The following is a 25253-nucleotide window of genomic DNA, read 5'->3' as shown; positions in this document are numbered from 1 at the left end:
TATGAAATAGGGATATAAAAACATTACACATTTAGTAAAACAGTACCAGTCTCACAAGACAAGTACCCAACATAATCGGGAATTCTGAGGTGAATACAACTAGACACAGCACAAAGTGGACGTCAGAAACAGAAATGGCCTGTCTACTTGCTTACTTTCAACCTTTGTACGTAAATCTCGATGGTATATAATAAGACATTAATTTTAATGAGCTAGGAATATTTTCATAAGCATTCACATGCCTGTGTGCCTCTATGACAGACAACCTGACGTACAAAATCTAGTTTCAAGCATCCAACCAGAAAACATACACGCGTAGGTCGCCCGATTCGTATCCTTTTTTAATGTTATTTTTAGATAGTGAAGATAGGAAATACTGACATTTTAGACACTAATTTTTATTAAATAAATATATTATATACGTTTCAAAGAGTTATATTAAACCATAAAACTGCGAGATATACCATCGATGTGTGAATTGTGAACAGGCAACACACAGGACAGTTCCTTACGATACGGGTCCTTACAGTGCAGCACATCCGACACGTGTCTGAGTGTATGTAGGGTTGTTGTCGGTGGTGAAAGTTATTCGTTCAATTAAGTTTGTTTTCCTGATAAATCGTAGAAATGGGAGGTCTTCAAAAGAAGAAGGTATGTTTCTGTGTTTTATTATCTGAAGGCACTTTTGGACTCCGTTATTAAACATGTGCATAATACGGTTTTACCATCATATCAGACAGCATGAACTGATTTCTGAATTGTCGCTGTGGAGAACGTATAAGGACGTTTGTAATGTCTCGATGTTATATTTTGCGGTATTTTACTGTGATATAAAGTCGCTAAATGAAAGCTAGTGTCACTGGTGATGCAGTTCGGATGTATTAATGGTCTGGATAAGATCTCTTAAAGGGTCTTCATTGAGATTCGTATGCTCAGATACATAAGGCTCCTTTGCTGGTACATCTTATGATGTTACAGTACGTGAAGTTCCATGACATGTCGAATACAACATTAATTAGATTTGCATCAATTTAAGTTTAATACAGTGGATACTTTATGGAGTAAATAAAACACAATGACCGTCTCAATAATTAAAGAGAAGTGGAGATGAAAACGTTTTTTCTGGTTACTTGAAAACATATCCAAGTTTCTGGTGATATTGCATACTGACTTTGTTCGAAATGTAAAACCCCTGGAGAGTTCTTGTCCATTTAACATGACTATATAGTTCATAGTGGAAATAAAATCCTTAACTTCAGTGACAGACATTTAGATCCTTTAAAACCCCCGATGTTACTATTACTAATTATTCGGTTGTTTAAAGTTATTTTTATACTACTTGAAATGCACATTTCTATCAGTAAATGTTTATTAAACTTAAACATCAACCTTGTCTCGAGTCGCACGAGTTTTAGCTTGCGTGTAAAATAAACGCTTTCCCTGACTTTGATCATTTTTGTTTTTATTAAGTTCATGATCTTTTTTCTTTCATTGCAGTATGAGAGGGGATCCGCCAGTAATTATATCACCAGGAACAAAGCACGGAAGAAACTGCAGCTGAGCCTGGCTGACTTCAGGTAGGAATGTTGTATTTACTTTGCCTGAATTTCATTTTGATTGCTTCTTAATGTTAATTGACTAGTTTTTAACGACAAAAGAGCAAGCATGAAAGACCGTTTTTAAAAGGGTCAGATTGTGTTTAAGTTAGTGAGTGAACACTGGCTCAACAAAGTATGCAGCTTCTTCACTCTTCAGGCTTTGACTAAGTTGTCGTACTTGGTTGTATTGATGATATCAACAGATATGAGTTAGTTATGATAAAAGTCAGCAGTGGAGTCTTGTCCCGTAGGCCCATTTAGTTGAATAAAGCAAAAACAGAGTGGAAGGGAGTAGTTGACGAAGCAGGGATTTGTCAGGCTCTGATGTGGGTTGCTGTTCATGTCCGACTGCTCTTCAATAGAGGTTAAGGTGCTGATGTCCCCACAGACCCCTGTTCCCTGAATAACCCCCTGCTCCCTCTCTCCAGGCGCCTCTGCATTCTCAAGGGAATATACCCCCATGAGCCCAAACACAAGAAGAAGGTCAACAAGGGCTCTACAGCTCCACGCACCTTCTACCTGCTCAAAGACATCCGCTTCCTTCTGCACGAGCCCATCGTCAGAAAGTTCAGGGAGTACAAGGTACCTCCAACCCCACTAATCTTTCCATTTCCGTCATCTTACCTAGGAATCTGTGGGGTGTGCTGTATGTGCTCTGGAAGTCTCCTGTGGTTTTGCACCAGGCTCATGTCTTCAAAAAGAAAAGCAAAATGGACTATGAACAGATTCCCTAGGAATAGCAACAACCAAGAATTCAGTGTATTTGAGGATTATGATGTGTTTTAGTCAAAGTTTGACTTAACCCATGTGGCTGAGGACCAACCTCCTAGTCACAAGATGAGCTGGCTGGGACCCCCATGCAGAGTGAGGATTGACTAAGGAGTAGCTGCACAGGTGGAGGTGTGATGCAAAAAGATGTATATGAGGGAGAGAAAGGGATAATGTCCAGTTGAACTTGGTTGTTGTCACCCTCCCAAATTTTCCTTCTGAATTCCATTAAGTCTCAATTAAAATGTTGTCGGTGACGTCGCTGTGCTCTCTCTGTGTTCGCTCAGGTTTTTGTGAGAAAGTTGCGCAAGGCATACGCTAAAGCAGAATGGACTGGAGTCCAAAGACTGAAGGAGAACAAGCCCAGCTACAAACTGGATCACATCGTCAAGGAGAGGTGAGCTGTGAGATCAGCATGAAACACCAGAGGGAGATCATCTGCTATACCAGCTTGATATCGGGACAACAGTAACAATAAAAAAACCTTTGACCTGCAAATCCTGTGTTTTGTACATCAACATATATATTTGAAAATGTACACGTGACTACTTAGGGCCAGGATGCTTAAAAGATGGCCATACCACTGCTATGTTGTATGTTATATTAATAATTGCTTACATTTATATAGAACTTTTCATTTGCTGTTTTATTTATATGGTCTAAACCGATATGTGTGCGGTTTTGACAAAATATTGTAATCAAGTACTGGCCTTCCATTCTCGAGAGGTTGTTTGTTTAATTTAACCTGCTTGATCACGCCAAAGACATCAGTGCTTAGCAATTGAAAAATGCTTTTAAAACAAATATTACAGCCTGTGCTGCATTAAGACTTGCAAGTTAATCATTTTCCAGAGAATATGAGTCCCTCCCTTTTTTATTTCAAAGAGCTATATCTCTCCCACTGGCTAAATTAAGAGGTTTGAGACAGTTTTTAATATGTCATTAGTAGACCCACTGAATAAACAGGCAATGAATTGACTTCTAGGATGGTGTTCTCTATCTTCTGATCTGACTGAAAAAGCCATTTTTAGCATGAGCTTAAGCCACTGCATGGTGGAAGTTTTGAAGCATAGGCAGGTTAGTGAACCTACACCTGATTTCAGTGTTTGGTAGTGAGTTTTAGACAAAAGCTGAGCTAATCCCACTCACGTCCAGTGCTGACTGCCTGTACACCGCTCTCCAGGTACCCCACTTTCATAGACGCCATCCGGGACGTCGACGACACCCTCTCGATGTGCTTCCTGTTCTCCACCTTTCCTCGCACTGGCAAGTGCCATGTGCAGACCATTCAGCTGTGTCGGCGCCTCACTGTGGAGTGGATGAACTACATCATTGCGTCCCGCTCGCTCAGAAAGGTAAGGCCCCCGGAGGACAGGATAGGACACGACCGCTGCTTAGAGCTTCGAAACCTGGAGGTTAGGGAAGAGGAGGTGCAGTCTGGCTGAGAATTCAGGCTCCGGGTACGTCGGGTTGTGAAGAAGGCCCAACAGTCGCAATGTTGTGTTTTTCCTACTTTCCAGCGTGGAATTGCCATTTGCTTGTTCCTTTACAGCCGATACAAGCTGACGCTGCTCCCCACTCAAACTATATTTTAGCTAGCTGTGTTATAGCCATAATGTTTCAAAAACGCCATATTTTAATAAAGTTCTGAAATATCAGTTCTGTTTTTTATAATAAAGACTATTATTTTATAATAAAAACTAATAGGGCAGTGGGACATAAAATGTTTAGAATTCTGCAATTTGGTACTTTAAAGTGTTTTTTTGCTAGAATATGAAAGCATGTCTACGTTTTCTGTTTGGTGCTTTAAAGATTTAGAATTCTGTTTAACAGTTGAGCTAGTGCTGATAAGTAAATGTCTATGGTCAAAATAACATTTTTACAGACTGACCTCTAGTTATGTCCCTTCACAGGTGTTCCTGTCCATCAAGGGGATTTACTACCAGGCAGAGGTCTTAGGGCAGCCCGTTACCTGGCTGGTGCCCTATCAGTTTTCCCATAACGTGAGTGCTTATCTCTCCACACACAACACACACCCACACATTTCTTTTAAGTGCTCCAAAGCACGGAGTGAGTTTTTATTCGGTAAAATGAACCTTTCTTGGGCACAATGGTCTTTAGTCATGAGAACTTACAGATACAGGAGCCTCCGCTTCAGTTCTTGTAAATTCGCCAGGTCTGTCAATTTCCTCTTTTCAAAAATTTTAATTGGCTGAGGGATGGTCTCCCTGCTTTAAGGCTCTAACAGCACAAGGATAAACAGCTGTCTGATTACGGATAAAAAAAACCTTACAAATGCACGTCGAGTCTTGTAATAAGACAAAATTGTATTTCGGTTCATTTGCATAATCCATAGTTATGCTCAAATTGTTTTCTTGTGTTATTTTTTTAAATTTAGATATATTTACCTGTATTTAGTTGATTCATGTGATCATTAAAGGTTTTTGTAAGACTTGCCTTTTATTACAAAATGTGCTGTAACACCTGTGTCTCAGGTAAGAGGCCCAAGCTGGAATTCTTTAGAACACCAACACTATACTGTCACATACAAGTATAGCGTACTATCTCAAGAATTAAAAAAAACTGGACCAGGAAAATAGGGGCTTGTGTCGTGGAACTTTTTATAAATGCAGTATGCAAGCAGAGATCATGTCTTACAACCTAGACTTTATTCTGTTCTTAGTTAGATTGCCAGAACCTTTATCTCCATCTAACAAAACTACTTGGTGGGTAGTTTTCTAAGCAGATAAAACCCTGTTACCTCTTACATTCTTTGCTAAATCCAGTAATTTTTGATAACCTTGTTTTTTCCTATTTAAAAGAATCCTGATTTATTTATGAGTAGGAATAATTTCTAAGATAGTAAGGGGTTATTTTGGTGAATAAAAATGATGAATTGTTCAGAGACGCACAGACAGATCTTGTTAAACACTGAGGCTCAGCTGCTGTCTGGCTATAGTCAGCTGCTGCTACATTTCTTCCTCCCAGGATGTAGCTTTTGCCAAAATTCACATTTAGCTGTTTAGTTATCACATATGTCCGGCATTCCTTTAAACCCAAACTGATGGATAGTAAAGAAAGGTTACCAGAATGTCTCATCCTAGGTGCTGGATCTGGGGTGCCTGTTTCTAGAGTCTAACTTTTTGAATTTCTAGTTCAATACTTTGCAGATTTTGATTAGGATGTCAGCTGTTCTTTTCCTGCTTCTCAACCTTTTTGTTATCCTGTAAAAGAGTTAGGTTTTGTGCTACTGCAGGTATCTTCTCTTTTTAAACTCCTCCATTTGTGGCAGGAAGGGAGACAAAGCAGTGGTAGTAGTGGCGGACTGTGGCACGGTACGCAGGGAGTCCAGGACGCTTGGCACTGCTCCAGTGCTTTATCACTGAGCCCTGAAAAAAAAAGCAAAGGAGATCTTGAGCTGTTAGTGAAGTGTATTTCTTGTGAGGTCAGCAAATCCGTGCTTTTGGGAAGCAGTCTCCCTTCCCATTCCAAGAATTCTTGACAAGGTGCTGTTGATATTTTTCCTGTACAGCATCCCACAGATGTGGACTACAGAGTGATGGCTACTTTTACAGAGTTCTATACTACGCTGCTGGGATTTGTCAATTTCCGCCTGTACCAGACCCTCAATCTGATCTACCCCCCTAAGGTACGTTGGCACTTGACAGGCTTTCTTCACAGTACAGACACACAGTAGTTTGAAGCTCTGATTGAAGCTTTCCCCAAGTTTATTTTGGTTTCTCGAACTCCCTGACTGCGGCGAGCCGTCACTGCTCACAGTGTACGAGTCCAAGTTAGGAATAGTGGTGGGACATGGGGGATTCAAGAATGATTTTCCTATGGTAGTATAATCCAGTTAGTCTTCAGCTCCCCTGCAACCCTGAATTGGAAGAAGCGGTTGGAAAATGGAAGGATGGTATAATCCTGTATTCCCATGGCAGCCACCTGGTGTGAACGCTCCCACTTTACAGCATGTATTGAGTATAGAATACTGCCTCGCTAAGGGCCTGTTTAGACCAGGAGGTTTAAAATGGTGTCTTATCTGTGTTTGACAGCTGGACAGCAAGGCTGAGGCTGAACTCCAGGCAGAGGACGAGGATGACTATGCCATGGACTCGGAGAGCTATCTGGAGGTAACATTGTCTTACGTTTTGTATTACATGGGTTTCCTCACTTTACTCTTATTTTAGTGAAATAACTTGTGTGAATATACACCTGTTTATATGAAGTGATAAGAGGGCACCCTTTTCAAATAATTGTCACACACTCAGGTTCGTCGTGTGGTAGTGAACACAGAATAGCATTGGGGATAATACACTGATTAACGCATTCAAAAAATAAAAAAAATATTTTTCAATTCTTAATTTAATTAATTGGTTTTGCATTGATTTTTAGCTTACTTGGTCAACAGATGTGTCTGTCCAGGACAGCCTTATCCACACTCTGCATGATTAAAATACTTTGTAGGGTTCTTCAAATAAAAAAAAAAAACTTTCCAAACAATGTAGCTGGTTCTGGTTGACTTTCGAAGGCGGTAAGGAAGAACTTAATACATTTGTGAACAACTGCAGCAAAGAACCAATCAATTCCTGTGTTTCTTAAATTAGCCAACTCTTCCTGCATTTTCATTTTGTGCAGGGTGAGTTCACAGAAACCTCAGGAATTAGTAAGCTTACAGTTCTCAATGCAGTTCTTGACTCTCTCTGTGCTCCTGCCTGCCTGTTTGAGCTGGTGTGTTGTGTCGTAGAAACTCGCAGCGCTCAGTGCCAGCCTGGCACGGGTCATCTCCAGTGGACAAGAGGAAGAGGTGGAACTGGATCAGTTTCCTGCAGAAGGGGTGAGGAGATGGACTCTGTTGCCCTAAACATTTTAAATCCCTGCTTTGCGGCTTGGGTAGGCTGTTAGGTCAACCTGATGTCCATTTTCTTTATTCATTAAATTAACTTGTCAAAGTGTTATGGCTTATAAGATGTCTCTGCTTACACTACCAAATGAACAAGGTCTGAAAAGGATGGATTTTTACGTTTTTTTTAATAATTTGCTTACACACCAGGAATTTTGTTCCTTACAGGAATAATCCAAATTGGATATTTTTAAATGTAGATCATTTTAGTTCTCCGAAACAAAAGGCAAAAGTACTGAGTGATTTTTCTGGTTTGGTATTTAACATCTTTTGTGCAGTGACGGACAACAACATACATTAGTACTGTATTCTAAGCCTTTTTCTTGTAACAATAAAATCTGCTCTGTTGACTTAACTAAAACCTCAGAGACTTGAATCAGATGCATGGTCGATTGATGCTCTCTATGCCTTAATTTAGTGTAAAGGTGTTGTAAAGAATACCCCAGATGATTCATTGTGCGCTATGAGAGACTTGATGATTGGTGCCCTAATGGATCTTCGCCAATGCAGAAGGCGTTCAGATGGCCCGTCTCCTTGGTTCCTGGCTTGTGTGATCACAGTGATGATGCAGATTGTCCCCTGGAGCCTGACACCTCTCTGTCACTCTCTAGGAGGATGCTGAGCAGCTGGAGGCGAGGCAGAAAGAGCAGATGCAGCTGGAGGCCCAGAAGAAAGTTTTCGAGGGCCTGAAGTTCTTCCTGAACCGAGAGGTGCCCAGGGAACCCCTCGCCTTCGTCATCAGGTCAGTGACCTGACCGTTGTCCTGGGACTGCTCCCTAAGTGGAACACGCTGGTTTCAAATAATGAAACACAACCTGAGCTTTTCTTACTAGCAGAGTATTATGGCTTGATGTCAATACATTCTTGACATTATCTCACATATCCATCTAAATAGTTTAGATTTTCGTATCACTGGAGCTATGGGTTGGTGTCAGTGCTTGAAGTCAGAATTAGGATTACTGTTGACCAGTGAAGTGTTATATTTTGGTACGTTCTTGGCAGCAGGTTTGAATTGCTTTTTGTGTTTGGTGTAAAGGTGTTTTGGAGGGCAGGTGTCCTGGGACAAGTCCCTCTGTATCGGTGGCACATATGATGTGACAGACGAGACCATCACACACCAGATAGTCGACAGACCCAGCCTGGACAAGCAGTATATCAACAGGTAAGGTCTTGAAAGGTATAGCACTTTCAGGCTACATGCAGTGGTTGAACTTATTTTTGCCAGAGTGCAGTACACCATAGTTCATGCAGGTGTTTTTTAAGGTGCAGGACTGAACTAGTATGCTGGAACAAACAGCTTAGTGGAGTTTATAATGCATTTTAAAAGAATTAGAAGACATTTGAGCAGTATTTGAAATTTAAGCCCCTGCCTCCTACAAAAACATATGGTGGTTCTGTTACAGTACTGCAGACCCCAGAATACAGCTTGATTGTTTCTAGCCCTTTGCCCAGGCTAGCTTTTACAAGTAGCAGTTTTGGCTTGCGCTGTTACACAGTATTAGCGTTTTTCATCTTTCTTCCCTGTGCAGGACAGCACTGTGCAGTCCTGCTGTCTGAGCATTCTATCATTCCCTCCGTTTCTGTCCTTTTTGTTTGGACCCTGTTCAGAACTGGGAGCACACAGCCCCACAAAGAGTTCTTTCAGGCTCTGTCTTGGGCCATAAAGCTCAATACAGCTCTTTCTTCCATGGCTTCCTGGGGGAGGGAGCTTGAAAGTCACGCGTGTCCTTTGTTCCTCATCTTTAACCCACAAGGGACCACAGAAGGGCTATTTAGGAGAGGAAGAACAATTCTCTCTCAGTGGGGCCCCTCCCTGCCACAAGCATGTCTTCCATTGTAAAGCTGTAGAATAAGATGAATCCTTTTCAATTGATGCCTGCTGTGGTGGCAGTGAGAATGCAGTTCTGTATCAAAATGTGCAAAGAAAAACAGTGTCTGGCATTTTCTAATCAAAAGTGCTGTTTATTTAACCGGCGGTCTTCAATATTTTGGTTGTGTGTGTTTTTGAACGTTTTGAACCTTGCCCCAAGCTTTTCTTCGGTAAAGTAGCATGTCTCTGACCGCTCCTGGGTTGGTGTGGCAGGTACTACATTCAGCCCCAGTGGGTGTTCGACTGCGTCAATGCCAGGCTGCTCCTGCCTGTGGAGGACTACTTTCCTGGCGTCGTCCTGCCGCCTCATCTCTCGCCCTTCGCAGAGGAGAAAGATGGGGACTACATGCCACCTGAGAAGCTACAGATGCTGGCACTGCAGCGAGGAGAAATGCCGTGTAAGAACAACCTGTGGCACATTTTTGAAAGTCTTGGCATATATTGTACTGACTGTTTGAAGTGTAGTTTACAGTAATGCTTCGGCAGATAAAACCGTGCTGTACTTCCACGTTTTACAATATTCAAACAAATTCATCTCTTACCAAACGAACACATTTTGTTTTTCCCCGCTTCACGGTAAACCTTAGAGCGGTACATTTCTCCCAGGCAAGTCTTGCTGTGTGGATTTGGGAAGGGCAGAAGCAAGTGGCTACTGCACAATGACAGTGTTTCACACAAGGGTTTTCTTTCGTTACCAGTCAAGGCTGAGAGTGAGGAGGAAGAAGAGGAGGAGGAGGAAGAAGAGGAGGAGGAAGAGGAGGGCTCGGTGGATGAAGAGATGGATGAAGAAGAGGTGACAGAGGAGATGAACCTGAAGCAGATGGAACAGCAGAGAGCTCAGGGCAAGGTGAGGAGAGAGTGGGACACTGGTGTGGAGGTGGGACTGATGAAGTTAGCTTCCTGTGGGGACAACTGAAAATGAAGTTTTTCAGCAGTCTAAAAGTTGCAATTTCTAAGTAATCAACACCAATGCTTTCTATGAATTAATAATTAAAAACCGCATTGAAACTGTGAGGAAAAAGGGTAATATGAACAGCTGGAAACCCAAGTGTGATATGTTTGGTTTTTTAGGTGATCAGAGGCTTGCCGATTAGAGTACCGTCTGCTGAAGAGCACTGAGAATGGCGCATTTTATTTTTTTTATGTGGAGAGAGTGACTGTTTCCACCTCTTTCCAGGCTCTCTCCGTGAAGGTGACACCAGGAAAGGTGAAAATGGAGAACAAGATGCGCTTGGAGCAGGAGGAGAAAGCTGAGGAGAAACGGCTGGCCATCATGATGATGAAGAAGAAAGAGAAGTACCTCTACGACAAAATCATGTTTGGCAAAAAGAGGAAAATCAGAGAGGTGAGTCAAGACCTTCTTAAGCAGAGTGGTTTTTCTGAGGCCTGAATACAGCTACTTCCTATTCCTTATAACCAGGCCCCAAAACAAAGTTAAGCATTGTGGTCATTTGTGTCACTTTGACAGTCGTAATTTTGTTTACCGTGTTTCAGAATATTTTATTCTAGGGGATTGCAGGCTTCAACCTGAGTAAAAAATACAGAACCCTTTGGAAGATAATGTGGAAAAACACTGGGTGTAGAATTCTAATTAGTGAGATTTGAGTAAGGTGACCTTAACACTTACAGCACCACTTATTAACATGCTTTCTATTCCCTACAGGCAAACAAACTGGCAGCAAAGAGGAAAGCTCATGATGACAACGCAAAAGTTGAAAAAAAGAAGAAAAAAGCCAAGAAACAGTAACAGTTTTTGGAAAAGGACTTTTACAGTTTCACTATGTGGTGCAGCTGAGGGGAGCTGGTTTGCAGAGAGTGGAATTTGTACAAACTCCAGAATTAACTGGGCTCCTCGAGTTGATTTGCCTTCTGGTATTAAAGATAATGGGTCAGGGAATAAGAACACAGCCTCAGATCAGGTCATCTGCCTGTAATTATGAAAGTAAAGAGCTTTGTTCTAAGATGAAACTGAAATGCTCAGTGACCTTTATTCATCTTTACTCATTCATATTCTCTTGTCCTGCATTTTAGATGTTCTTAAGAGGGGTGAAAGTCATATGAAATTTAATCTCAAACTGTATTTTTCAAGATCTTATTGCTTCCTGTTGTAATAAATTGCCAAGATGAAACAGGTCCACAGGATTTTTGTTTAGCAACAGGCATGCAGTTTACTTAAATGTAAAGTAGATGGAAACCTGTCAAAAAAGAAGATTTATTATGGCCTGTGCTGAATTTTATTCAGGTAATTACATTTGCTTATTGTGCTGTATTAAATTCCATACAATAAATGATATTGTCTTGCTGTATTTAATTCCAGAATAGTTTTAGGTCATCTGAAAGTGAAGACTATATGCATAATTAATTAATGTTGATATGATAAAATCAGTGCTAAATAGACTATGCTAAATAGACTATGATCTGATGGAAAATTGCTAGATCTAAGAGCACTTTAATTATAATGCAGCCAAGACAGACTGTCATCTGATTTCTGAATTAAAGGTTTTAAGGTAGATATAGTCTTATTTTTAGCCAGAGACACAATGTTTCTATAACATATTAAGGGCAGGGCATGTTATTTTCATGTTTACAACACACTGACTTCCACCACCATAAGTGTTGCTTTTGGGAAAGAAACATCCTAATTCATGGATAAAAGATTGTCCCAGTATCAGGCGTGCTTCTGGGATACAAGACTTCAATGATGCACATTTTCCTGGAATGTGATTCTAAACCAAACCTGTTTCTTTTCTGATGGCATGAGATAGAATGTCATTTATTGTTTGCACTGTAATCAGATTCAGGAAGCCTGGACAAATACAGAGTTCATTTGTTCAGGGATAAGAAAGCAGGAGAAAAGAATGGACAGGAGGCAGAACAGGCAGCTTTGTCATGCCCAACCAACTCTTTTTTTTCTCTAATGTTTTGAAATGGTTTTGTAAATGGTGGATATAAAAGGCAATGTTGGAGTTTTCTAAAGAGATCTCGGGTTATCTTTTCCTGCAATTCAATGGGGGTCTATTGTGCAATACTCTAAAGAGTTCCTTGATGTTACCAAACTAAACCAAAGGACCAATAGTGGATGTTTTCACTGATCATTATTAAATATTTGTTGCCTCACTAAGTAGAACACAGACCTCCTATAGGTCTTTGCTGAATAATTCTTTGTTACAGCTCTACACAGTTTTTCTTCACAGTGTAACTATACTTTCAGAACATTACTTTAGCCATGTATTAAGTGAGTAAGCTAGAGCTAAGAAATGCTCCAGATTAGAATTGCATTATTCAGCATTTGTGGCAAGCCCTTCACGAGTCTGGGACGTTAAGAATGCTTTCTGAAGGAGGAGGGAGGCCTGGTTTGGTGGCCTGGCGAAGGGCGATTCGTTGACCTCATCAACAGTTGACTGCCAACGCTTAAGATTCACACCCCGACCTTGAAGAAAAAAAACACAATTCTTCCCGCAGAGATGCTGTGTTCTCAGTCTGGGTCCTGGGCCAGATTTGTCATGCCCTTCTGCTCAATATCTCCATTCTCTCCCTGCCTGCCCGCAGTGCATTCCTCACATTCTTGCCCAGTTCGGACTTCAGCCTGACGCTCCTATGAGCTCTGCAAATGTGGGTCTTCCGTCTTGCAAAAGCCCATATGTTGGACTTGGGGGTATCGTTACTGTCATGCAGCATTCTTCCTGCTTGGTGTAAGTGTGATCAGCTTGAACGACTGCATATGAGAGAATGGCTATTGATGTAAATTGGGACCTGATGCTCATAGATTCGTTCTTCATTCTCAGTTGCTCCTCCATGAGAACGTTACTCAGATTTCTGGGAGTATTTAGGGTTGGTGATTAGGCATGAGTCATAAAGAGTAATCTGATTTTTTAGGAAGGTGCTTTTAATCACATTTTTGAGTTGGTAGCATTTTCTCTATTCTGATGATTTAAGTGTCATATCATATCATGGTTTTCTAAACATCTACTGCCAAACTGTTACCCAGTATTACACAGGACTTACAGGATATGGAGCAGAAACTGTTGCTATTGTGCTGCGTAGATGTGCAAACCAAAGCTACCTTCATGTATAAAAGGGAAACTAATCTAGTCATGTTAATTTTCTGTATCAATTTTCCCTCCTTGAAATCCTTGGTTTAAAGAGTTCTTGTGATCTCAGTTGAGTTGACTTGTGTTCTTTCCGTGAATCTATGACTTTACAAAGTACAACAGTGTGTACCCCTGAATATTCAGACTATTTTTCACTATTTAAATACATGAGCCCTAGTTAGAGTTTCAGGTAACATTTTGTATTCAAAAGAGTGTCCCTATTTGTTATACAATGTCTAAAAGATGCTTATGCAGTACACCTGATAATTGAAATGGGCATTTTGGTTCTACATTTTTATATGATACAAGTGTAAAGCTGATCTGAGCGTGTAATCAGCTAAACCGCTGTTAAACTGGAGCAGTAAAATGCTTCCAGAGAGAGAGAGGGCCCTCCTTTGTGATTTACAACAGCTTCCCTTCATGGCTGATTAAGGGTAAATGTATTCATGCTTCAGTAAGTTCACCCATTACCTGACAGAGCAGCAATACAATCTACATGATCAAGAGGATGTTTATTTTAAGCCACCTAGCTAGACAAAAGGACCATTTCATCACCCGCTCTAAAGCCACAATCTTCAAAAGCCGAGAATTACTGTACAAATTCTGGTTTCCAGGCGACAGCCGCACAGCAAATCCACATTACTCTCAAAAGGACAAAAATCCACCAGTAGTACAGCATAAATACTGGGTTTTTGCGAAACTTAAAAAGCACTTAATCAATGTTTTGCAGAGCAAATGCTAGAAAATTAAAGGTTTTCCCATCAAGATATCCCCCCAGCATGGAAGAACAACTTTATCCTCGATCATACTCCCACTGGTCTGTACTCACCGGCTGCTTTTCCTTCCTGTCACTTCACTGAACGGAGCCGTACCGGCAGAGCAAGCTGAAGACCAGAGCCACAGCTTACTCCCTCCAAGCACACATTCCCCCAATTCCTGATGACATCACAGCCGCCTGCCACAGAGCCTCCCTGCGGGACTGTGCCTTAGTCTGCGCGACAGCCGGCCGAAGGGGATCGCAGATAAGACATGTTTTTGGAAGACACCTGACAAAAAAAGAGGAGGGGAAAAAAACATCTTACCTACACACTTACAACAAGACAGGGGGGAAAACATCTCTGACCCCCCAGCTAATGAGGCAGTAACTATGTGCAGCTGCGAAGGATTACACAAAGACATTAGACCATCTGAAGAGCTGTACTGAGGCAGCACAGGCTGGAGGAGAGAAAAAAAAAAACAACTAACTGGCCTTTTATAATCCTGTCAAGCTAGTGCTGAGGAGTTTGGAACTGAAGAAAATACACTTCTTTCCTTCCACCACAGGGTAACCTTCTCTCCATCAAAGTTGGCCGACTTTCAGGATTTATGCACAGTGAGGTAAACTTACTCCCTTCTTTTTTAGTACTGAAAGATGTATCAGCATTGTTTGGTTTGCCTCCTGCTACATGAGTGACAGGTGTCAGAGACGGTGGTGTACGAGATGGAAGGCTGTTCCATTGATAGACAGCTGCATAAATGATTACCAATATAAAGAAAAATAATGTATTGATCACTGTTTCCATGGAGATGGAGAAAATACAACACGCAGAAAAACGGGCAAAAACATTCATTGAACATTGAAAAAATTGTATGGAGAACAGTGAGTGTGTCCACGCATTTACATGTATCTTTCATATACTGTATGAATATTTTGTGATCACTAAGATTGCTCGGTTCAAATCAAAACAAAATTATGAATAGTCAGGCCAAAGTACGAACTGTATTTGTCATAGAAAAGGACACTGAACCAGAAAAAATAAATGAATTAGAACATTGTAAAGTTTAAATCATAGAAAATAATAAGGTTCCGAACTAAATATTTGCAACGAGCTTTATAAAACGCAAAGGAAATGCATGCTCAAAGGGAATGCGTATTTGAAAGACACATTTGACTGATATTTTAAACGGAAGCCCCAAATTGTAAATATAGACGTCGGCATGAAATATATGGCATTAGGTAAAACGTACATCCATATACAAGCTGCCTGCCAAATAATTCTCTAAAAATGTCTGTGGAAGAGTGGATGTTTCAAAAAGTATCATCTGGTCTATGCTACTGAAACGCACAAAGGACGTCTTTGTCACACTCCAGAATGAACGGTCTTATCTGAATCTCTGAATCTAAAGTATGCCGTTATCCATTTAATTCCCTAAGACTGGTTTGCGTCTAAGAACTGAATCTGGTAACACTGTATTTATCAGATAATATTCGTTTAAAAACTCAGCAAATCCCAACTAAATAAATGTATGTACTATTTATAAGCAGGACTTCCATCATGATTTCAGAAACGACACAAAACTAGCAGTAGCGTATCCATTAAGGAGATTTTTAAAAGAGATGATACGATAATGGGAACGTTGTTTCGACATAATGTTTGTTTGTATTGTTCAGGAGCTCAGTGCACGACCTAGCAACAAGACGGAGATAGCGAAGTTTAGTTAAAATGTGTAAACGATGGAAGATATTTATAATACAGTCGTGGAGGCGTTTTGTGGCTAGACTGCGTCCGACAGGTAAGATGCTTTGAAATATATAGCGCATTATTTAACAACTATTTATGTGATTTAAGAAGAAAACACAACTATAGTGTGACTGACACGAATTGTTTCAGTCTGAAATACTGGTAATCCTTCCGTGCTATGGACTTCATACCGGAGAATTGTTTATGCGTTTATGCGCTACTATAACCTAACGAAGGACTGAAAAGAAATATAGCACGCATTAATTAACCAGGCATTAATAAGGCTAACATTGCCATGCTTTTTCCAGTTTCGCACCTGTGCAAGCTAACTAGCTGTGCTCCCCCCTGCGGTGAAAATGATTATTACTTCCACTGCGAGCAATGTAATTGCAGCTTCTTTCCTGTCCCAGCTGTTCTGAAATTCAAACCAGGTCCCCAGCATTAAATGACGTGCTACACGCAAGCTGATTCGTCTGTGAGCGAGAAGCGTGACACCCAGCCAGAACGGCTACAACGACTTCTCACGCTGTAAAACAATACAGAGAAGGAAATCCATATTGCAACCAAAAAGTCACAACAGCATGTATATCATGTCTGCAAGGACATTTAAAGTTTTCCCTGATATACAGTACAGCTGATATACAGTGCTTTGCAAACGCACTAGTCTTCTTAGGAAAAATCGGGAGCTCCAATATATGTTGATTATGAGCATAACTAGCTTGCATAGTTTAATTCACACTGATCAGAACCTCTACAACTTTGATAACAACACCTCAAGGTAAAGTGAACAATTGTGCAAATCTTTTTGGGCATTATTCTGTTGTTTCCACTCAATGATTTTGCTTATTTATGCAGAAACACAATAACATGTTTCTTCTGAAATTGAATGTTCTCTCAGGCTAACACTTAATGCTGATAGATCTGTAATTTCTAACACCAATGGTAGACTCTCTTACTACACTTCATATTGGCTTCGTGCATGTTAGTGTATTCTGTCTTACATGTCTGCTCAGTTATGGGAATCTCATATGAACAGTTATATCATTCTTTTAAACAACCTCTTAAACTAATATGTACTATGCACTGCTTGACTGAGTTTGCTTAACATTTCTGTGTTTATGATCTGTGCTCTTAGGTCTAGTACTTTAATTGGTAAAAAGTCAGGTCTTTAAATGAGTTTCAGACAGAGGACGTGACCCTGCAGATGTCATTGATTTATTCTAGAAGGACAGAACCTTCCATGAGAAACGTTCAGGCAAAGTTAATGCCCTAATGCAGTAGGCACAGGTCTAATGGGTCATTTGGGGGGGGGGGGGGAGGAGTGGGGGGCAAGAACATTAAAACTCCTGAATTGAGACCACTGCTCATTATTCCTCTGAACACAATGAATCCTGAAGGTTACGAGTTTGGCAATGCTGCACCTCACTTCCATAATGCTCCATTCCTATGCTATTAACAGAATACCTATTTTCAGGCTTTGATACCCTTTCACTATTCAGCACAAAAAAAAATCTTTAGTGAAAGGAGCAGAACAATGAAAAATTCCTACGATTTTGAAACAGAAGGGTGTTTTGTTGTGATTGGAAGGAAACCGATAATATTGTGAAAGTTTACAAAAATGTTGTAAACTCCTCTCGCGTATAAGTGTACCAATCAGTAAAATAGCAAAAGGTTTTCATCCCCAAAAGAAAAAAAAAGACAGTTTCTCATGACCTGACTTTAAAAAGAATTTGAACAATGCAATTTTGGTCAATTTCATTGAAAAAGAACCATCTGTATTACAGTTTCTTTTATTTTTCTTTTATAAGATGGCTACTGTAGATGAAACTCTCATTTACTTTGCTGAATCAGCCCTCTGGTTGACTTGCTATCTAATTACCAACTGTTGACCAGAGTCACTTACATTGTTGTATCAGTTTCCACAGGAATTTATAATTCATTCTACGGATGGAATACTGAAACAGAAGCATCCATTTAGTGGCATCAAAAGGGTGGTCTTGATACAGGATCCTGTTGCAGCTTTGCAAATAACCCGTACCAGCTGGGAGAGCTCTCAACAAATTTGGATCACAAAGGCTCAACAGGAGACCGGAGAAACAATTTAAAATGTGAAAATATAAGCTGGAGTTAAGCTTAAAAGACTTAGTGAGCCTAAGTCGAACCTCGTATATGTCAATGCAGAGATTGTCAAAAGATGAATAGCGTATTGGTTGGTGGATCGGAGGAGTCTTGGTGAGACAAGGCTGAATAAGAAGATTAAATTAATCAAAATAAAATGTCAGTAGAAGATCAACACAGAATTGTGTTCCTTAATCAAGAACATAAATCTCTATTGGATATATTGCGTACACATTGAAATAACAGGCAGTTAAGAACAGCACATTGTGCACAGCATAACAGGAATTGTTAATGAGATGCAGCTCTCAAAGTGGAGAAACTGACACAAAGGTGTCCGTTTGCCTGTGACAGAAGCCCAGGGAGGCCCAGACAGGCCAACATGAAGCAAGAGCAAGGAGAGAGAGTGTTACCTTCTGTGAAGTGAGAGGAGAGCTCCTGACAGAGTGTCTCCTCAGGTTCTCCATCTTGAACATGCCAGCCTCAAAGTCCTGTTGAATTGCAAAATGGAAATCACCACCATGTTAGCAGAAACTCTTGATCTAAACATTTTCATTCTAGTCAATTTTCGTGGCAGAAACAGTAACAGCATCACAGTGTAATCTAGACGCTTTATGTGAATTAAAATAAAATGTCCATGGAATATGAAAATAAAACTCAACAAAACATTCAAATGATATATTCTTTATATCCTTTCATCTTTCATGTGGAACGTGAGATGTTTTTTAGTGTTATCTATGCCCTGAATTTTGTTTTCATTTAAAAAAAGAGTCTCTAGTCCATTAACTAGAAAGAGTTCAAAAGATATGTGCATGAAAAATCCGATGTATTTACAACAGGTCTTCATAGTCAAGACTACTGTATGTTACCTGAGCATCTGGCAATATGAAAGATGACCAAACCTTTCTGAGAAAAATCAGAAAAAAAATACAGTTTGTCCGGTATTGTGAACAAAAAACGTTTGCATTTTCTTACAAATGCACAAAACCAGCCTCCCTGGGCAAACATATCAAGTTCAGAATCATCCTTTGTAATCGCAATATATTGATTTAATAGTTCATGCAGCCTTTCCTTGAACAGTTATAGAAGTTATAGAATTCCATGAGGGAAAATGATTCCTTAAACTCCCTATTTTATTATTTATTCTAATACAAACTAGGACTCTAAGCCTAGCAAAATTGTTTTAACTCTGGAGATTGTCTTTTATCACATGGAAGATTTTTTTAAAGTTACATGAGAATATTCAATTTTTAAACTGCTTTATGAAATGTGATGTAAGTTTTAGTTGGAGTATCTCATTAGTAATCAGAGTTCAGTAGCTCAAGGAATGCAATGGGATCAATATAATACAGACCTTGTTTTATAAAGTTGTGTCCAGAATTTTTTCCTTTTATAATTTTGCCATCGCTAAGTTAGATGGTACTTTAAACTTAGTTCTTCAGTGTTTGTCTACATTTAGTAAAGAGATGCAGTTAATTGCTGGCAGATCTTTACTCTCTTCCATTGCCTCTCAGGCTTTGCCATATCTTACCTTTGCTTACCCCAGTCCAGTTTTATTTTTGTATATAAACATTTAAGATTAATTTTGCTCACCTCAAGGTTTCAATGCAATCATGAATATATACAGGGAACACAGCCCTGAAATTTACACATTTAACAGGTTTATCTTTTTTCTACAAATCTGTTTGCAAGACAGCATGTGGCCAGACACACAGTCAAAAACATTTTTTATGAGGAATATTAAAACAACTTAGAATGGATCATCAATGTTTATGCTGCAGCTGCTGCTTAGCTTTGTGATTTGTGCTGTGGCTGTGCGAAGCTTATTGTTACGTAACAGGTAGGATACACATTTCTCTTTCATCCATTGGCTCCAAAACACAGAAAAGTAATTATTTTGATCAACAAGCGGACACTCTTTCTGGCTCAGATGTGCGCTGTGAGGAATACAATTCACAAACAGTAGGTGCAAAACAGTTAGGTGAAATTTTGTGAGGATAACATTGATATAAACTTTGGTCTTTTAAAAGCATTCAGAAGTGTTAAAATGATTGTTAAGTTTGTGTAAATCTGAATTTGAACTTATCTTAAATCCATACAAGTGGTTATCTAGTGGGAAAAGATTTACATTTCTGTTTCTTATCCTATTTCATCGCACAAAGCTATGACTTGCTTGCCCTTGCAAATCACTTGACAATTAAAACTCTAAAAGTCCCCCCCCCCCCACTGTCATCTCTCCACCTCGTTAATTTCTACATTACAAACACAATGGAGCAAGTGGGGTCTGGCAATGTATTACTAACCATGCCAATTTCACAAGATTTATAGTCATTATATTCAACGCAAAGGTGTAACCAGTAGGGCAAAGTTACGTGAAGTGACTGACAAAAAAGTTAAAGAAACCAGAAACCCAAAGCAGCACATGAAAACCTGTTTAAAAATATATCGTTCAGTACAATGAAACAAGAGTGCAGTGTGAATGTGAAACGCTCGAAATAAAAGCACAGACTGCGGAGTGAAAGATGACAGAGGAGTGTGGCTTCGTGAGGTTCAGTAAGTCATTTGTTACTTGGCAGGAATGGTTTTTCCCCTGGGCTTCACTCTGATGTTGAACAGAGTTTTTCTAATAGGCAGAATTAATCTAGCAAAGAGGCAGCAGCACACTCCGGCATTTGTTCCTGCCCTCTGAAGTATTGGTCTGACGTCACTAATAGTAGGTTAATTGAAATGTGAACCCCCTGGGCCCTGGGAACCTGACTGATCCTCTGTTTCCATAAACAGTATAAGACGGGGCACGCAGGAAGTACATGCTTACAGGGAGCAGCCCTATAGGAAACAGCATGACCTCTCCAGTAATTAGACACCAGAGGAAACCAAAGGTCTCAGCCTTCACCGCAATTTACATTTTCATGCAATAAAGACACAGGTTCAAGCTTCGCCTAGTGGGAACATAAGTGCAAAAAAAAAAAGTGAAACCTTTCATGAAATGTAATCATTGTGCTTAAGGAAAATCCTAACAAAAACGTGTTTTGTGGGTACACGTGGGATATGTCCTTTGGACTACAGAGGGGAAAAAAAAAGGGCTCGCTTTTTGGAATGTAAGTGGTGGAGATGCTTTTTAAAAAAGTCTTCCCAGGTGGTACACACAGTGCAGTCTGTAAGTATTTGGATAGTGACAAAATTATTTTTGTTTTGGGTCTGTACTCCATTGTATTTGAAGCACTGTAAACACCGAAAAGCTATAAATCACAAAACAAATTCATCTGCAAACCAGGCTAGGCTTTGTGGAGATGAGGCCTCAATTTTCTGTTTCTCAATACAGGAAGCTTCAGCGCTGGGACCATGTTAGGAAAGCAGGGGAAGCAGTGGAAATCGATGTGTAAGGGCTTGGTCCTGGGAACCCTACTGACCAGCTGTATGATCCTGCTCTACACCCTAGCTATCCCTCCTGTACGACTAAATTTACAAGAGTAAGTATGTTACTTACTCTTATGTTTTAACATGTGTCCAAAGAACAGATGGAACCAATTGTCATGAATTAAGTGTATTCATACACAGACAGGACAACAATAGTATCATCACCTCACAGCTTTACCATGTCTGATCTCAGATGATCAGCAAGGCTGGGCCTGGTCTACACTAGGATGGGAGAATTTCAAGCAAAACCAGTGTGCGGACCAGCAGGTAGTGCTCTTCCACTCTCTAGACTAGAGTGTGGTTAACTGAGAATCCTGAGCAGTGCCAGCCTCTAGCTGAGATGTTAAACTGAGGTCCTGACTACTTGTCATTAAAGATCCCATTGCACTTTTCAGAAGAGTAGTGGTGTTAAACATGGGCTTGTACAATGTGTCCTTCACAAGATTTCCCCCTTAAATCCATGATTTTGCATTACTAGACCTGTAAAGTTGTAGTGTGGCAGCTGGTTGACATGTGTTAAACGGATGGGAGCTACACTTCAGTGGTGGGTCCCCTTGAATATGTAAAGTACTATGAGAACCTTTGGTATAAAAACAGCTATATTGTATAATACAAAATACAAGTATGAGAGAGTAAGAGGTGGATTTGAGAGAAAGGAGAAAGGTCAGGTAAATTGGACACACAAGGGCTGATTCTGATTGAATATCATCTTCCAGAGGAAGTGAAATTCCACACAGAGCCTATTGCATCTGCTCCTCTCCCTCATGTGGAATCTCACTCCCTCTGGATGCCACTTATTCAATCAACCCAAGTGTGGCATTTTACCAGGGTTTTCTGCTCAATAGCTGAGAAAAAAACATCTCTCCTTTCCTCACAACAAGGTGTTGTTTATTAAAAGCTCCAGACAAGGGATAGAACTGATACAGTACCTACTATACTAGTTACAACCGCACCTAACTTTTGTTTGTGTATTTCTTGGGGAAACAGGATTCCAGTGCCTTACTCCTGTGCATATCGCCCAGCACATGCTCGTGCTCTGCCTGCTTCCAATGCTTCCCAGATTCCATCAGGACAGGGGGGTACCTGTACACCAAAGGTAGACATCATGTTTATGAAGACTCACAAGACGGCAAGCAGCACCATCCTGAATATCCTCTTCCGTTTCGGGGAGAAGCACCGGCTCAAGTTTGCCTTCCCAGATAGTCGCAATGACTTCTTCTACCCCTCATCTTTCCAGCGCTCGCAGGTGAAGGACTACAGGCCAGGGATGTGCTTCAATATCATCTGCAATCACATGCGCTTTAATGAGCACGAGGTCCTGAAACTGCTTCCAGCGGACAGCACTTACTTCACCATCCTGCGGGACCCGGCTGAACTATTTGAATCGTCCTTCCACTACTTTGGCAAAGTGGTGCCTCTCACCTGGAAAATCTCTGCGGAGGATAAGCTCACCGAGTTCCTGCACGATCCCTGGCGTTACTACGACCCAGACGGGTACAACGCCTTCTACCTCAGGAACCTGCTGTTCTTTGACTTCGGCTATGACAACAACCTCAGCCCCGAGGACCCGCGAGTGGAGGAGAGCATCCGGGCCATCGAGAACCGCTTCCATCTAGTGATGCTTGTCGAGCACTTTGAGGAGTCTCTGATTCTGCTGAAGGACGCACTCTGCTGGGAGATGGAGGACTTGCTGTTTTTCAAGCTTAACGCACGCAAAGATTCCTTGGTATCCAAGCTCACTCCTGAGCTTAGAAGCCAAGCCATAGACTGGAACGGCATCGACTGGAAGCTGTACCGTCACTTTAACGCCTCCTTTTGGAAGAAAGTGGAAGCGTACGGGAGAGAGCGCATGGCCAGAGATGTGGCCGAGCTGCAGAGGAGGAACGCAGAGATGGCGGCCATCTGCATCGAAGGGGGCCAGCCGGTGGAGGCTGGCAGGATCCAGGAAACGTCCATGCAGCCCTGGCAGCCCTTTGGGGAGAAATCAATCCTGGGCTACAACCTCAAGAAGAACATTAACAAAAAGAACCGCAAACTTTGCCGGAAAATGCTAACACCCGAAATCCAATACCTGACAGAGCTGGGGGTCAACCTGTGGATTACAAAACTCTGGGCCCATGTGAGGGAGTTAATAAACTGGTAGCATAAGGAAACAAATCAAGCATGTCAAGAGTCAGCTGAGCACATAGGACAGAGCAGGAGCCAATGACATTCCATAGGTGATGTCTGAGCTGGACAACTGCAGAAGGGGCTATGTCTCACCAGTTAGAAAGCTTTTGGTCTGCAATCATTAGCTTTTGAGTCTTTTCTTTCATGGATCCACATTTGTTAGTAACACCCAGCTAAGCACCGAGTCTTTTTCTTACATGACCAAATCACCTAGTCTAGCACGATCACTCACCGGGATGCTGTCAAACTACAGCAGCACAACTTCAGCTTAAGCACATGCTTAAACAGGCTAGCAAAATAGCACAGAACTGTTTAAGTAGAAACTATTTTGAATGCCTGTTCATGCATTCCCTCAATTCCACCGATCCAATTGCTTTTCACAATTATTTTTAGGAAATAACATTTTGCTGATAGAAAAAAAAAGTGAAACGAATACAATTGAACCTTGATCATTTTTAATGAACAGCTCCGATACCCTTAAGTTAAACATTAATATTGATAATTCTTTCATCACCTCTGTGTGAAGAGACCTTTCAGCCCTTCTAGCCCACTTGGTAGTAGCTAATTGATCCAACAATCTCATCCAGCCATTTTTTCAAAGAAGAGAGGGTATTGGAAATGTCATCTGTGCTTCTTTGGAATCAATCCAGAGACATAATAAACAGCTACATTCTGTACCTTAAGGCAATGTCCCATACTGACAGTCTGAAGGAACTTATTGTGTAGATAAACCCCATTAGGATATAAGATCCTCTGAAGAGCATTTCAGGCCTATAGACTCTATGCCCTGGAGGGATAATAAAAAAAACCTCCAAATAGCAGAACTTTGAAAACTAAAATCCTCTCTGAACATTTGTTACATAAATAGAAATCCTGAAGATTGTTTCATGTTTTTACTGGAGAAACAATTTTAGTACTTTGAATCAAGCTCTAGACAAGGTGCTAAAACCTGACTTTCTAAAAAAAAATGTGCTAAATACATATTGAGTAACAATCCCATATACTGCTGATCTAAAATTTTTCAGATGGACAAATTCACATCACACTGTAGAAGTAGCAATGTGTCAGTACTATCTTGCATGTATGAGTGATAGTATGTACAGTATGAATGATTCTTTAGGCTTTCTTGGTTTCAATGTGACCAATGTTTATAAAACTCCAGCTTAGGTATTTCAGAATTAATATTTAGAAACTCTCACTACAGCAGTCAGCTGTAAATAGTTTATGCCTTCGTTTGTATTCTGAATGAAAATCAACAAATGAGAATTACGTCCTTTATAAAGTATGTAAAGAATTAATGTCACACTAATATTAATTTTTAATTAATTGCAACATAAATTAATGGTACCTTGTTTCATCATGTCAACAGAATCAATACATCTGTAGGGTTCTCAATGAAACATGAAAAAACAAGAAAATACAAGGGTCCAAACTGCACAGGTCATTGTTAACACTCTTTATAAACTATAAGCCCTATAAATACTTTTAAGACCTCAATCAACCTCAAATGAACATCAATATCAGTTCTTTAGTCCTGGCTCCTACTGTGGTGTGGCAAGCAACTCATAGAAATGGAGGCATCAAGTGCCTAGCATTTCAAGTAAGTGATATCATGTACTGTACAGGACGTATCATTTACCTCTCCTTGTGCTGAATAAATGGAAAAAGGCTCTTTGTTGTTCCCTGATGTTGCTTCTCAGGTCATAAACGATTTTCAGTGAATCCAGTTGAATCATGCCTTATCAATTTTCATCTGCATAACAACACTGTTCATTATTGACACCTTCAAAGCCCTTTTTGCACAATTCCTTTATATATCCT

General features: G+C 40.4%; 2 protein-coding genes across 3 annotated transcripts; both read left to right on the top strand.

The window, feature by feature from the left end:
* The first annotated feature begins 521 nt into the window (after positions 1 to 521).
* Positions 522 to 11427, top strand: pes (pescadillo). The gene is made up of 15 exons (XM_069182160.1): positions 522 to 651; positions 1498 to 1577; positions 2027 to 2180; positions 2654 to 2763; positions 3550 to 3721; positions 4280 to 4369; positions 5899 to 6015; positions 6422 to 6499; positions 7114 to 7203; positions 7881 to 8011; positions 8306 to 8431; positions 9353 to 9537; positions 9838 to 9986; positions 10317 to 10484; positions 10803 to 11427. Exons 1-15 carry the CDS (start codon positions 628 to 630, stop codon positions 10884 to 10886), a joined length of 1758 nt encoding a protein of 585 aa, XP_069038261.1. The 5' UTR covers positions 522 to 627; the 3' UTR covers positions 10887 to 11427.
* Positions 11428 to 14073: 2646 nt separating this feature from the next.
* On the top strand, positions 14074 to 25104 carry gal3st1a (galactose-3-O-sulfotransferase 1a). 2 transcript variants are annotated; one of them, XM_015366241.2, is made up of 4 exons: positions 14074 to 14607; positions 15662 to 15783; positions 21169 to 21316; positions 22251 to 25104. In XM_015366241.2, the coding sequence occupies exons 2-4, from the start codon at positions 15714 to 15716 to the stop codon at positions 23404 to 23406; spliced, it is 1374 nt and encodes a 457-aa protein (XP_015221727.2). In that variant the 5' UTR covers positions 14074 to 14607; positions 15662 to 15713; the 3' UTR covers positions 23407 to 25104. The 2 variants fall into 2 exon arrangements, with proteins under 2 accessions (XP_015221727.2, XP_006640258.2); XM_006640195.3 differs by lacking the exon at positions 15662 to 15783 and having other exon boundaries at positions 14131 to 14607.
* Positions 25105 to 25253: the final 149 nt, after the last annotated feature.

Source organism: Lepisosteus oculatus, chromosome 22 (assembly GCF_040954835.1).
Source record: "Lepisosteus oculatus isolate fLepOcu1 chromosome 22, fLepOcu1.hap2, whole genome shotgun sequence".
Lineage (NCBI taxonomy): Eukaryota > Metazoa > Chordata > Actinopteri > Semionotiformes > Lepisosteidae > Lepisosteus > Lepisosteus oculatus.
This window is presented reverse-complemented; position numbering and strand designations above follow the sequence as displayed.

Coding starts and splice junctions, on each gene's coding strand:
- pes (XM_069182160.1), top strand. CDS start 628: ATGGGAGGTCTTCAAAAGAAGAAG. Junction 8,012..8,305: donor CCCCTCGCCTTCGTCATCAG/GTCAGTGACCTG, acceptor TTTGGTGTAAAG/GTGTTTTGGAGGGCAGGTGT. Junction 9,987..10,316: donor AGCAGAGAGCTCAGGGCAAG/GTGAGGAGAGAG, acceptor ACCTCTTTCCAG/GCTCTCTCCGTGAAGGTGAC.
- gal3st1a (XM_015366241.2), top strand. CDS start 15,714: ATGTGTAAACGATGGAAGATATTTATAATACAGTCGTGGAGGCGTTTT. Junction 15,784..21,168: donor GGCTAGACTGCGTCCGACAG/GTAAGATGCTTT, acceptor TTCTCAATACAG/GAAGCTTCAGCGCTGGGACC. Junction 21,317..22,250: donor GTACGACTAAATTTACAAGA/GTAAGTATGTTA, acceptor TTGGGGAAACAG/GATTCCAGTGCCTTACTCCT.